This window comes from Chiloscyllium plagiosum, unplaced genomic scaffold, assembly GCF_037043375.1.
Source record: "Chiloscyllium plagiosum isolate Xiang-an unplaced genomic scaffold, Cpla_swu_hap1 HiC_scaffold_1, whole genome shotgun sequence".
NCBI lineage: Eukaryota > Metazoa > Chordata > Chondrichthyes > Orectolobiformes > Hemiscylliidae > Chiloscyllium > Chiloscyllium plagiosum.
The window spans coordinates 155,872,959-155,888,451 of record NW_028270139.1 but is presented as its reverse complement, the minus strand read 5'-3'; the positions used below and the strand labels follow the sequence as shown (position 1 = coordinate 155,888,451).

The 15,493-nt window shown below is 44.9% G+C and overlaps 1 protein-coding gene across 2 annotated transcripts in view; it reads right to left on the bottom strand.

Moving 5' to 3' along the window:
- LOC122553785 (dedicator of cytokinesis protein 2-like) overlaps nucleotides 1-15,493 on the bottom strand; it is a 1,246,386-nt gene that overhangs the window by 45,368 nt on the left and 1,185,525 nt on the right. For both annotated transcript variants that reach the window (XM_087991733.1, XM_043698147.2), the window contains exon 41: nucleotides 1,591-1,732. In XM_087991733.1, coding sequence (XP_087847859.1) covers nucleotides 1,591-1,732 — 142 coding nt within the window. The remainder of the gene's footprint in view (nucleotides 1-1,590; nucleotides 1,733-15,493) is intronic.

Below are 15,493 nucleotides of genomic sequence, written 5' to 3'. Positions count from 1 at the left end.
ACTTGAAGCTTCATCTGGCCTCTCAGAGGGTATGCGAGAACAGACTCGAGGGACAGAATGGCCTGCTGCTGTTCTTATATTCCTATAAATTATAGCAGAGCTCGGGAGTTCTCCCTAGTGTATTAATCTAGAAAACAATCCCTGAACTGCTTCCCGTACATTAGATTAGATTACATTACAGTGTGGGAACAGGCCCTTCGGCCCAACAAGTCCACACCGACCCGCCGAAGCAAAACCCACCCATACCACTACATTTACCCCTTACCTAATACTACAGGCAATTCAGTATGGCCAATTCACCTGACCCTGCACAGGTGAAACCCACGCAGACACGGGGAGAACGTGCAAACTCCACACAGGCAGTCGCCTGAGGCGGGAATTGAACCCGGGTCTCTGGCGCTGTGAGGCAGCAGTGCTAACCACTGTGCCACCGTGCCGCCCACAGTTAAATTATTGCGTAAATAGTAAATACTGTAGACAGTTCTCCAGATATGGTCTCACTGTGTAACTGAAACATCACCGCCCAACTCTTGTGTTCAATTTCCCTCATAATAAGCGGTAACTATCGGCTATCCTAATTACCTATTGCACCTGTATATTAACGTTTTGCAACTCAGGACTGAGAACCTTGGTTTCTGAGTCCAGCACTCTCGCACTATCTCAACAACATGTTGGCTTTTTAGATTTTCCTGCTAAAGTCGACAATTTTTCTCACATTTTACTCCATTTCCCAGATCTTTGCCCAAACACTCAACCTATCTTTAATCCTTTGTAGTTTCCTTATTTCCTCTCCACAATTTACCTTTCCTCCATATCTTTGAGTCATGAGCAAACACACCTTTGGTCCTTTCATCAAAGTCATTTATATGAATTGTAAAATGTTGAGCGGTCCCAGCACAGATCCTTTTGCACACTATTCGTTACATCTATCCAACTAAAAACAAAGAGGCCCATTTATGGCTGCTGTCTGTCAGCTCACTAATCTTCCTATCATGCCCACTACACCAAGAGGCTTTATTTTCCACATTAATTTTTAATGTGACATTTTATTAAATACCCTTTGGAAACCTAAGGACAGTACATCCACTGCGTCTCCTTATTCACAAGGCAAAAGCGAGGACTGCAGATGCTGGAAACCAGAGTTTACATTAGAGTGGTGCTGGAAAAGCACAGCAGGTCAGGCAGCATCCGAAGAGCAGGAAAATCAAAGTTTCGGGCAAAAGCCCTTCATCAGGAATAGATGAAGGGCTTTTGCCGGAAACGTTGATTTTCCTGCACCTCATGTGCTGCCTGACCTACTGTGCTTTTTCATCACCACTCTAATCTAAACTCTCCTTATTCACAGCCTGTTACTTCTTAATGAACTCCAACAAATTGATTAAACGCGAGTTCCCCTTTAATAAAATCAAGCTCTGTCTTACCACCTTGAGTTTTATTTTTTGTGTGCCCTGTTATAAAATTTTGAACAATTGCTTTGAACATTTCCCACGATTCGTTCTCATTTTACCCCAGACAATTAATCGTATCCCGCCCACGTTCCCTGCTCTCTATGCACTTTGACCCCTCTGAGTGTCTCAGGTAAAAGGATACATTGTCCAGGAGAGTTCTTGATCTCATCCCCAGGGGGCGATGTTGTTTTCATCAATTCTGCATTTGGAAACTGCGTTAGCAGCATATGTTCAAAATCCTCCCTCCGTTCGTATTCCTTTCCCCGGTGAATGAAGACCTTGTTCTGTAAGGGCAAGGACAGCAGAAGATTGAGGCAAAATAATAATGTGCATCTATACAGCACTATTAACGAGGCCAAACATCCCAGAGCATTTTGGAGGAATGCATATTCTATATTGCCCCTCTGACACCCTCCTGACATTCAGTTAACAAGACTCATGGGGAGATTTGAAGATCCGAGAGCCAAAAAAGAAACACAAAATTAATCCCTGGGATCAGAAATATTGTCTGCATTGATTCTTACCCTCCACATGAACAAGTAGTTTCAGGCCCAAGTGCAAAGGCTGGTATGCACAGGAACAAGTTAGTCGGCTCGAATACTCATGTGAGGTCTTACTCAAACCTCTTCTCTATAATTACCTCTTCCAACACCGCATCCACATATTTGTTGTTGCCACCTACCTCACTCATACATCAAGCCACTAGTTCCGTGCATTAATGCTATCTGCCTCAATGTTTCCACATAGCAGCAAGCTCCAACTATTCTCATCATGTTCTTAAAATGAGAGAGTTTTCTTTTAAGAACTGTTGATGAACATTATTGAATGTTTTAACTTTAGTAATTGACTGGCAAGGCCTTGGTGAAGCCAGTGGAAGGTCGGGATTGGCTGACTGTTGCACCCTCTGCTCACTAGAAAGCCACTTCCTGTGGACAAAACTGACCTACCCTCCAGGAATATACAACAAAAAATGGTGAAAAACTGATTGCAATACTTGTCTTATTGAGCAGATGTCCTAATGTTACGACGACGAATACCCTTCCCAATTTGTATAGGTGCGCCATCAAGAGCATTCCCTGGTACCACTACCTGGTATGGCAACTGTACCATTCAAAATCACAGAGAGTGGTGAACTCGGCCCAGACAATCACAAAGGCCAACCTCCCATCTCGAGAATCAATCTACCAGACCCGCTGTCAAGGAAGGGCCGCCAGCGTTCTCAAAGATCCATCCCACCCTGGCAATGTTTTTCTACAACCTCCACCATCAGGGAGAAGGTACAGAAGCCTGAACACGCACACACACACTCACACACACACACATACACACACAGACAGATACACACATACTCACACACAGACACACTCACACACACACAGATACACAGACACACACACACTCAGACACACACACACAGAGACACACACAAAGACACACACACACACAGACACACAGACACATACTCACACACACACAGACACGCGCACACACACACAGACACGCGCACACACACTCACGCACACACACTCAGACGCACACACACTCAGACATGCGCACACACACAGACACACACACACACACTCCGACACGCGCGCACACACACACACACACACTCAGACACGCACACACACACAGACACACACTCACATGCACACACTCAGACACGCGCGCACACACACAGACACACACACAGACACTCAGACATACACACACAGACACACACGCACAGACACACACACACTTAGACACACGCACACTCAGACACGCACACACTCAGACACACACACACACACACTCAGACACACGCACACTCAGACACACGCACACACACACACTCAGACTCACACACATACACACTCTCAGACACACACACACACTCTCAGACACACACGCTCAGATACACACACATTCACAGACACACATACACATGCGTGCAACACACATACATACGCGTGCCCACACACATACATACACACGCACACAGTCATACAGACAGACACACACATTCCCAATCTCCGCACCAACACACCCCCACCCCAAGTGCTTTGTCATTTACAAACACCTTCACCTCGTGCTTGAACAGAGCACCAGCGTAAACAAGACACACAATGAGTTTCAGGAACTTGTTTTTACATCGCACACATTCCTTCCACAGTGTTCATAACATACATACATAGAATAGTACAGGACAGGAACAGGCCCTTTGGCCCATCATATCTGCACCAACCATGTTGCCATTCAAAACTAATTCCATTTGCCTGCACTCAATTCACATCCCTCTATTCAGATGTCTGTCTAAATGCCTCTTAAACATTGATCTTGTATCTGTTCCTACCACCTTCTCTGGCAGCAAGTTCCAGGCACCTACCACGCCCTGTAGGAAAAAAATATTTCCTTGCACGTCTCCTTTAAATTTTCACCCTCACCTTAAACCCATACCCCATATCTTTTGACATTTCTGCCCTGGGAAGAGCATCCAACTATCCACCCTGTCCATGCCTCTCGTAATATTATACACTTCTATCAGGTCGCCTCCTCAACTTCCAAATCTGTAGTGAAAATGATTCAAGTTTGTCCAACCTCTCTCTCCAGCTTATATACTTCAATCAGGAAACATCCTGGTAAACCTCTTTTGCGCCATCTCCAAAGCCTCCACATCCTTCCTGTAGTGCGATGGCCGAAACTGTACCATGTCAAGAAAATATTCAACACTTTTCTTAATGTTTTTGCATAACATACTTATGTATATTTTACAAGGAGTGTGATAAATATTTCGACCTTAAGAGCATCATGGGTAAGGAGAGAAAGGGGAATATGGCATTGAGATGAGATGTGATCATGCTGAGTGGAGCAGCAGAGTCAATTGGCCCAGTAGGCAACACTTATTCCTGATGAAGGGCTTTTGCCCGAAACGTCGATTTTGCCTGTCCTCGGATGCTGCCTGAATTGCTGTGCTCTTCCAGCACCACTGATCCAGAACACTTATTCCCAGTCTGTATAGTTACCCCACTTTAATTGCTCCAGACTCACACAGAAGTGCAAACTATTTCTGCTTTACCATCATTCCAACTGGCACCATAATGTGTTCGGGAAGAGAAAAGATTTGCATTTATATAGCGCTTTGCATGACCACCACACATCTCAAACCACCTTCCAACCAATGGCGGTCTCGTCACCTGTAGCAACGCAGGAAATTCAGCAGCCAATGTTCACACAAATGGCAATGCTGCAACAACCAGATAATCTGTCTTTGTGATATTCATTGAGGGATAAATATTGGACAGGAACATTATGAATGTTGTCTAAACAATGTCAAGGGAGTGTTTACATGTAACAAGCAAGCTGTTGGGGCCTTTGCTAAATGCCTCTGTCTAAAGGCAGCACCTCTGACAGAGTCGCATTCCCCGAATACTGCATGCCTTAACAGGAGCAGTCGGGTGTTGGGGGAACAAGTTTCTTTGGGTTGAGGTCAGTTTACTTTCTTTGCCTTTCTCGGTGTTTTATGAACTTGCTGGTAAATCCCCTCAGCTTGCCTGTCATTAAATATCGTTTGATTCCTTTATCACTGAAGCATTACGAACACTCATGTATCAACCTTTCATTTGCCCAACAGCTTATTACAAGAGAGAGAAAAAAAAAATCACAGATCAGCTTCTGCTTCTTTTCAAACTCTTGGTTCAACTCTAGGGATTAATGTCTGGGCTTTTGTACATTCAGGAGACTGATACTATCAGAAAAATATCATTACACAAAGATAGTGCTTGAAAAATCCATTAACAACCTGATGTTTCATTTGAATTTAAATATGCCTCTTCATTTTTCTTATTTCTAAAAGGACCCGAGATGTTTGTTTGACGGCAAACTCAATCCATCTCCAAAGCTCATTGATATGCAGCTCGATCAGTGACTGCAGTTTCTGCTTCTTTTCATTATTGTTTCCTCTTCACAATTTGTTCCTCCTTTTCTCATTCCCTCGGCCCGTCTGCCAATTGAACGTTTCTCACGTCTCCTTCGGATACTGAGGGCAGACGTTGATGGATTAGGGACCTGTGTCAGCCCTTGAGGGAAAACCATAAAGGATTTCTTTTCCCTGTGGGCACCACAAAAAGGACGGAGGGGGCATTTTCTGTGCAGACTGCCGGGGTGTGGGGGTGGGGTGGGAGGTGGAGGGGAGTGGTATGAGGGAGTGATGCCTCTGACTGTGGGAGGTCGGGATGGTGTCATTTTCAGTGAAGGGGGCGAGGTGTTGACCTGATCAAAGGAGTGGAGTGGTAGGATGTGATCAGGTATCCACAATTTGGGGGTAGGCAGGGTATTCAGTGTGTGTGTGTGTGTGATGTTTGTGTGTGTATATTTGTGTGTGTGTATGCACGTGTGTGTGTGTGTGATGTGTGTGTATTTGTGTGTGTATGCGCGTGTGTGTGTGATGTTTGTGTGTGTGTATGCCCGTGTGTGTGATGAGTGTGTGTATATTTGTGTGTGATGTTTGCGTGTGTATGCGCGTGTGTGTGATGAGTGTGTGTGTATATTTGTGTGTGTATGCGTGTGATGTTTGTGTGTGTGTGCATGTGTGTATGCGCGTGTGTGATGTTTGTGTATGCACGTGTGTGTGATGAGTGTGTGTGCATGTTTGTGTGTATGTGCGCGTGTGTGATGTTTGTGTGTGTGCGTGATGTTTGTGTGTGTATGTGTGTGATGTGTGTGTGTATGCACGTGTGTGTGTGCGTGCGTGTGTGTGTGTGCGCGCGCGTGTGTGTGTGTGTGCGAGCGTGTGTGTGCGTGTGTGTTGGGGGGTGTGGGGAGGGCAGAGGTGGGACGGTGAGGTATTTTGCTGCCCTGACTGTAGCAGTTGCTTTCCACACTACAGCACCGATAGAGAGAGGTGCGCACACTGTGAATCTACACAGAAGGACTGCACGATTCAAGAAGGCAACTCAACACCACTGAGAGAAAGTGAGGACTGCAGATGCTGGAGATCAGAGTCGAAAGGTGTGGCGCTGGAAAAACACAGCAGGTTAGGCAGCATCTGAGAAGCAGGAGAATCGACGCTTTGGGCATTACCCCTTCATCGGGAATGTGGTGGGGGGGGGGGGGGAAAGAGGCTGAGAGATAAATAGAATGGTGAGGGTGGGGCTGGGGGGAAGGTATTTGGGAAGGTGATTGGTAAATCTAACCCATCTCACGCTCGAAGGAAGAACGCCTCATCTTCCGCCTTAGGTCCCTCCAAACACACAGCATCAATGTCGACTTCACCAGTTTCTTTATCTCCCCTCCCGCCACCTCATCCAAGATGCAACCCTCCAACTTGACACCACCATCTTGACCTGTCCCACATGTCCATCTTTCTTCCCACCCATCCACTCCATCTTCCCCACTGACCTATCACCATCACCTCCCACCTGCATCTACCTATCGCTTTCCCAGCTACTTCCCCTCCAGCCCCAGCCCAACCTCCACCGTCCTATTTATCTCTCAGCCCCCTTCTCCTCCACAACATTCCTGATGAAGGGCTGATGCCCGAAACATCGACTGTCCTGCTCCTCAGATGCTGCCTGACCTGCTGTGCTTTTCCAGCGCCATCCTTCTCAACTCAATACCACCTTCACCAGGGTAACGAGGGATGGCCAGTGAAGCCCTAATCCCATTGTCGAAAAATTCAACCATTATAAATCCAGGGTCAACAGTTGTGACGACCATTTGAAACCCCATAGCAGGTAGCATCAAATGCTGGAAAATGGGATGAGACAAAATCAGTGCTTGACAACGGGCATGGACACAATGGGTCGAAGGGCCTCTTGTATCCTGTAAAACTATGACTAAAACAGGACATGCTTCATGGATATGGGACAGTCCCCTGAATTGGGATCATTGGAAATAAGGGCAGGAATTGGCCTTTCGGACCATCAAGCCTACTGCATCAATCAATATGATCATGGCTAATATCTACCACTATGTTTTTTTCATCTTGTCTCCCCATATTCCTAGTTCATCAAACACCAGGGCAGCTGGTAAACTCCAACTCATTCAGATCAGAATGATACAGCAGTCAGAATAGAGGGAGACCATTTGACCCATTGCAGTTACATTAGCTTTTTGAAAGAGGAATCTGGTTACTCCACTCCTCTGCTCTTTCCCTGTTTAAACCCACTATTTTTGACTTTAGGTATGAATCACGTACCCCGTGGAAGGGCAGATAATATCAAAGAATCCCTACAATGTGGAAGCAGGCCATTCAACCTAATGAGTTCACACCAACTCCCTGAAGAACATCCCACCCAGACCCACCCTTTAGCCCATGGCTAACCCACCTAGCCTGCATATTCTGGGCATTATGGGGCAATTTAGCCATGGCCGATCCACCTATCCTGCACATATTTGGATTGTGGGAGGAAACTCACGCAGACAGGGGGAGAACGAACAAACTACACACAGTCGCCCGAGGGTGGAATTGTCCCTGGCGCTGTGAGGCAGGAGTGCTAACCATTGAATCACCGTGCCATCCGACAATCTGTCAAGCAGCTCTGGATAATTTGATGAGGCATTTTGAGGAGGGGATTAATGATGGTGCACATTTGATATGATTTTTACAGATTTTAGCAAGGTCTCCAACAGAGTCCCAAAAAACATGGTGTAATGATCAGTGAATTAAAAGCTTGTGGGATCCAAAGTTAAACTGGACAATTTCGGTGGACACAAAACCGACTCAGTAACAGGAAGCAAAAAGTATTTATTTTGTGACCAAAAGTTTCTTCCAGATTTGCAGTACCAGCTTCTCTGCTGATGTTTGTATCTATTAATGATTTAGACTGAAATCTAGGGGCCATGATTAAGAGGTTTGTAAATCATAGGAGCGCTGGCCCTGTGATTGATAGTGCAGTTATAGGCTGCAGAAAGATATCAATGGGCTGGTCAGGAGGGCAAACAACTAGAAAATGGAATTCAATCCAGACAGAGAGAGAGAGAGAGACAGACACACAGACAGACAGACAGAGAAAATGCTGGAAATATTCAGCATTTGCAGATGCAGGTTTGGCAGCATCTTTGAAGACACAAACAGACTTCGAGTCAAAGAGATGTATAGCACGGAAACAGACCCTTCGGTCCAACCTGTCCATGCCAACCAGATATTCTAAATTAATCTAGTCCCTTTTGCCAATTTTACCTATATCCCTCTAAACCCTTCCTATTCATATACCCATCCAGATGCCTTTTAAATGTTGCTATTGTACCAGCCTCCATCACTTTCTCTGGCAGCTCATTCCATACACGTACCACTGTCTGTGTGAAAAAGTTGCCACTTAGGTCCTTTTTATATCTTTCCACTCTCACCTTAAACCTATGCCCTCTCGCTCTGGACTCTCCTACCCCAGGGAAAAGACCTTGTCTACTTACCCTATCCATGCCCCTCATGATTTTACAAACCTCTATCAAGTCGGCCCTCAGTCGCTGCAGAGAAAACAGCCTCAGCCTTTTCAGCCTCTCCCTGTAGCTCGAACCCTCCAACCCTGGCAACATCCTTGTAAACCTTTTCTGAACCTTTTCAAGTTTCACCTGTTGAGTCTTTCCAGCATCTTGTGTTTTAATTTCAGATTTCCAGCATCTGCAGCATTTCATGACGATGTAAGAGAATGCACAATGAACAGGAAGATAAACTGAGAAATGTGAAGGAACATCAGGACATTGGAGGGCATGTCAGCAGGTTCCTGAAGGGACCAGGAAGGCAGGAAAGAAAATAAACTGATCAAAGAAGCTGTATAGGACTCCTCCCTTCATTGAATGTGGCTCAGAGAATATGGAAAGGGATGCGATGTTAGAAACTGAATAAAATTAGATTACAGCCTACTGTTCTTATTACTCCAAGGCTATAATCACACCAGAGAGGACACAGAAGAGGATTATGAGAAGGATGCCAGCAATTGGAGAATTTTAACCATGAGCAGAGTTTGGATAGACCAGGGTTGTTTTCTATGGTACATAAGAGATGGAAAAGTGTAGACTGAACTCAAGTCTCATTGGCATTATCCCAGGCCTTTGAATCACTGCAATGCTACCAATCATGAGGGTCATGGATAGGGTGAATAGCCAAGGTCTTCTTCCCAGGGTAGCAGAGTCCAAAACTGGAGGTTTAAGGTGAGGGGGGAAGATTTTAAAGGGACCTGAGGGACAACTCTTTCATGCGGAAGGTGGTGTGTGTAATAGAATGAGCTGCCAGAAGAGGTGGTGATGGAAGCGGGCACAATTACAACATTTAAAAGGCATCTAGATGGGTATAGAAAGGGTTTAGAGGGATATAGGGGCAAATGCTGCCAAATGGGACGAGGTCAGATTGGGATTTCTAGTCAGTGTGGATGAGATAGATTGAAGGGTCTGTTTCCATGATGTATTAGTCTATGTGGTAAAGGCACTCAGTTAAAGTTAAAATCAGATCACAATTGGCAGCAACTGCCATCTTTAAAAAGCTTTTGTTGGTGGCGGATTTGGCAAAACAATTGAAGACCAATTGGACATACTGGTGGTAGATATTTAGTTAAATAATTGAAGGTCAACTGCATACCAGCCAAAGACATCAGAGGAACCAGTTAACAGGGACAAGCTTTGGTTTTTGTGAGGATTGCCATAATAATCCTTAGTTGGAACATTGAATAGCAAATAAATGTCTAAATGTCTGAACTAAAATAAATATAAAAACTACTGTCCACTTGTGAGCTAAGACACTGCAGACAGGCAGAAGTCCAGTAAACTGGTCCTGATGTTTGATTCCTAAATATGAATCCCTCAAAACAGCTGCAGACAGTCTGTTTTGTTTTCCCACGGACATAAACGGAAATAACATTTTTAAAAATAATTGACACAGTCTTCAAGGTTCAGTCCCAAGTTTTTAAAGCAAAATCAAAGTTAATAGAAAGTTCTTTGTGGATTGGACAACAACCAGTGACACCCGTACTGAATTACAACTGTTCAAAGAATGTATACAGCTTTATTTTACAGCACAGATGACAAGTGATCCCAAGAAAAGAACTCTAAACCTCTTGTTTATCATTGAGAAGGAGCGGCTTTACAGATTTAACATATTCGGTATTTCCTGGGGTATCCAGAAAAATCTAGAAAAAATCTGGAAGGTACACACAGGCACAAACGTAGGCTGCTACTGTACACCAGCAGAGAATGTAAGTTGGAAATACAAATACAGGGGAACCTCAATTATCCGAACGAGATGGGCGGGCACTATTTCGTTTGGATAATTGATTATTCAGTTAATTGATTAAATGCCTTTCCTCAGGGGCTCAGAGTTTTTAAAGTCTGCTCCCCATTCAGGAGACTGCAGAAGCACACAGCACGCGAGCCCCCACCCCAACCAACACCGTCCTCCCACCCACTCCATCCCCATCCAGCACTGTCCCCCCGCCCTGCGTGCGCGCGCGCGCATACACACAGAGCCACACACACACACAAACACACACACACACAACTTCTCACTGCAACTTTTTGAAAGGTTCCATCTCTGCCCTGTACAGGACAATGTTGGTCAGATTATCTGGGGAAGGGGGAGGTGGTTTAGGGTACACCCCTCTGTAGAACTCCAGGGAAAGTGTGGGGAGAAAGAGAGAGGGTGGGAGATCAGTCATTTGGAGATGGTGCCAGTTTAATCACTGAAAACAAAAGACGCGATTACACTTGGAAACACGTCTTTGATGTAATGTTTCTATCGGGACCTCGAGATCTTCTTCAGATAACCCGATTCTCGGATAAGTGGTAGGTGGATAATTGAGGTTCCTCTGTATTTGGACACCAGCAAACATTTCTTGATTATGCAACCACCCCCAGATTATATAAGCCATTGAGGAGGAACTGAGGCCAACTCAGACCATTCTATGACATACCATAAGATCATTAGATATGGTAGCAGAATTAAGCCATTCAGCCGATCGAATTTGTTCCTCCATGGCACTATTCCACATTTTTCAACTCCATTTTCCTCCCTTCTCCCTTCACACTTGATCCTCTCACTAATCAAGAACCTATTTCACTCTTAAATACACTGAGAATGACTTGGCCTCCACAGTCTTCTGCAGCAGTGTGTTCCACAGATTCACCTCCTACAGGCTGAAGGAATTCCTCCTCACCTCAGTTCTAAGTCTGTGTTCGTGCCCTCAGGTCCTAGTTTCTCATAGATGTTTCCACTATCATCGCCATATCCGCTTTCTCCCAGTCTCTCAGTATTCCGTAAGTTTTAATGAGATCCCCCTTATCCTTCTAAACTCCATTGAGTACAGACCCAGAGTCCTCATATGACAAACTGTTCATCCTCAGATCATTCTTGTAAACGTTCTCTAGGTCCCTTCCAACGCCAGCACATCGTTCCCTTGATATGGGGCCCAAAACCTTCACAATATTGTAAATGTGGTCTGTCCAGATCATCATACAGCCTTATACACCAATGAGGGCAATGAGGAAGATAAAGAAAAAAGTAGAAAAATAGAAGAAAACTCCAAAGATGATGATTGTGCATTGATTTTGACAACCAGCAAGAGAACCAATTTGTTGAACAGACAACAGTGTGTAGTTCTCCAGACACATATACAATTATTGGGTAAGGATGGGTTGTTAAAGTTGGAAAGGGTTATGTTCATGTCTGAAATGTTATAGAGATGTATAGCATGGAAATAGATACTTCAGTCCAACTTGTCCATGCCGACCATACATACTGAACTAATCTAGTCCCATTTGCCAGCATTTGGCCATTCCCCTCTAAACCCTTCCTATTTATATACCCATCCATGTGCCTTTTAAATCTTGTAATTGTACCAGCCTCCACCACATTCTCTGACAGCTCATGCCTTACACGCACCATTCTCTGCTTGAAAAAGTTGCCCCTTAGCTCCCATTTAAATCATTCACCTTAAACCCATGCCCTCTAATTTTGGACTCGCCCACTCTCGGGAAAAGACCTTGCCTATTTATCCTATCCATGCCCCTCATGATTTTATGAACTTGTGTAAGGTCACCCCTCAGCCTCCAATGCTCCAGGGTAAACAGCCCCAGCCTATTAAGCCTCTCCCTATAGTTCAACCCCTCCAACCCTGGCGACATCCTTGTAAGTCTTTTCTGAACCTTTTCAATTTCCACCACAGCCTTCCTATAGGAGAGAGATCAGATTTGCACATAATATTCCAAAAGTGGCCTAACCAATTTTCTGTACAGCAACAACATCACCTCTTAACTCCTGTACCAATAAAAGCAAGCATACCAAACACCTTCTTCACTAACTTATCTACCTGCGGCACATAAACACATAAGTTCTGTTTTAACTTTTTGCATAATTTTCAAATTGTCAACCCAAGTTGCCTCCCAGGTGCCAGGGTTGAAAAGTCTTGATCGGGTTTACAACAGTCTGAAGGGGGGAGGGGGAGTAGTCAGAAGTCGTGGTGCACATTGGCACCAATGACATCGTGAGGAAAAGGCAGGAAGATCTAAAAAGTGATTTCAGGGAGTTAGGTTGGAAGCTAAAAAGCAGGACAAGCAAAATAGTAATCTCAGGATTACTACTGGTGCCATGTGCCAGTGAGGTGAGGAACAGGGAGTGAGTGCAGTTAAGTGCATGGCTACAGGGCTAGTGCAGGAGGGTGGGCTTCAGATACAGAGATCATTGGGGTACCTTCTGGGGAAGGTGGGACTTGTACATGAAGGATGCATTGCACTTGAACTGGAGGGGCAGAGCAGTAGATGTGATCTATATGGACTTCAGTAAGGTGTTCGACAAGGTTCCCCATGGGAGATTGGTGAGCAAGGTTAGATCTCATGGAACACAGGGAGAACTCACCATTTGGATACGGAACTGGCTCAAAGGTAGAAGACAGATGGTGGTGGTGGAGAATTGTTTTTCAGACTGGAGGCCTGTGACCAGTGGAGTGCCACAAGGATCGGTTCTGGGTCCACTACATTTCATCGTTTATATAAATGATTTAAATGTGAGCATAAGAGGTATAGTTAGTAAGTTTGCTGATGACACCAAAATTGGAAGTGTAGTGGACAGCGAAGAAGGTTACCTCAGATGACAACAGGATCTTGATCAGATGGGTAAATGGGCTGAGAAGTGGCAGATGGAGTTTAATTTAGATAAATGTGAGGTGCTGCATTTTGGGAAAGCAAATCTTAGCAGAACTTATACACTCAATGGTAAGGTCCTAGGGAGTGTTGCTGAACAAAGAGACCTGGGAGTGCAGGTTCATAGTTGAAAGTGGAGTCGCAGGTAGATAGGATAGTGAAGAAGGCGTTTGGTATGCTTTCCTTTATTGGTCAGAGTATTGAGTACAGGAGTTGAGAGGTCATGTTGTGGCTGTACAGGACATTGGTTAGGCCACTGTTGGAATATTGCGTGTAATTCTGGTCTCCTTCCTATTGCAAGGATGTTGTGAAACTTAAAAGGGTTCAGAAAAGATTTACAAGGATGTTGCCAGGGTTGGAGGATTTAAGCTATAGGGAGAGGTTGAATAGGCTGGGGCTGTTTTCCCTGGAGCGTCGGAGGCTGAGGGGTGATCTTATAGAGGTTTATAAAATCATGGGGCATGGATAGGATAAATAGACACGGTCTTTTCCCTGGGGTGGGGGAGTCCAGAACTAGAGGGCATAGGTTTAGGGTGAGAGGGGAATGAATTAAAAGGGACCTAAGGAGCAACTTTTTAACTCAGAGGGTGATATGTTTATGGAATGAGCTGCTGGAGGAAATAGTAGAGGCTGGTACAATTGCAACATTTAAAAGGCATCTGGATGGGTATATGAATAGGAAGGGTTTCGAGGGATATGGGCCAGGTGGGACTAGATTGGGTTGGCATATCTGATCGGCATGGACGGGCTGGACTGAAGGGTCTGTTTGCGTGCTGTACATCTCTATGACTCTATGACAATGTCCTGGGCGGGAGATTTACTAGAGCACTTTGGAAGGGTATTGGGGATGGGAACTAGAGCTGCAGATCAGAGGAGAGGGTAGTTTTTGAATGGGCAGAAATAGAATGCAGAAAGTCCGACAGGAAGAATACACAGTTGATAGGGCAAAGGGATGGGTTAAAGTATGTCTGTTTCAATGCAAGGATTGTCATGGATAAGAATGATGAACTTAGAGCATGGATCAGTACTTGGAACTACGATGTTGTGGCCATAACGGAGGCATGGATTTCACAGGGCAGGAATGGTTGCTCGATGTTCCAGGGTTTATATCTTTTAAAAAGAACAGGGAGGGGTGTAAAAGAGAAGGGGCAGTAATATTATTAATTAGAGAGTGCATCACAGCTGCAGAAAAGGTGGTTGTTGAGGAGGGTTTGTCTACTGAATCAGTATGGGTGGGAGTTAGGAACAGGACAGGAGCAGTCACACTATTGGGTGTTTTCTATAAACCCCCCCAATAGCAGCAGAGAGATGGAAGAACAGATTGAACAGTAGATCTTGGAAAGGTGCAGATGTAACAGAGTTGTTGTTATGGGTGACTTCAACTTCCCCAATGTTGATTGGAACTTCCTTAGTGCAGATTGTCTGGATGGAGCTGATTTTGTCAGGTGTGTCCAGGAAGGATTCCTGATTCAATATGTAGATAGGCAGACTGGGGGAGACCATATTGGATTTTGTGCTAGGCAACAAGCCAGGCCAGGGGTCAGATCTCTCAGTGAGAGAGCATTTTGGTGACAGTGACCACACATGCCTCACCTTTACCATAGCCATGGAGAGGGATAGGAACAGACAGTATGGGAAGGTATTTAATTGGGGGAGGGGAAATTATATTGTTGTTAGATAGGAGCAGGGGAGTATAAATTGGGAACAATTGTTCTATGGGAAATGCACAACAGAAATATGGAGGCTGTTTAAGGAACACTTGTTGCGCGTGTTGGATAACTTTGTCCCACTGAGACAGGCAAGGAATGATAAGATGAAGGAATCTTGGATGACAAGAGAATAGGAGCCTCTCGTTGAGAGGAAGAAGGAAGCTTACTTAAGGGGAGGAAGCAAGGATCTGGCACAGCTTTAGAGGTTTACAGGGTAGCTAGGAAAGAACT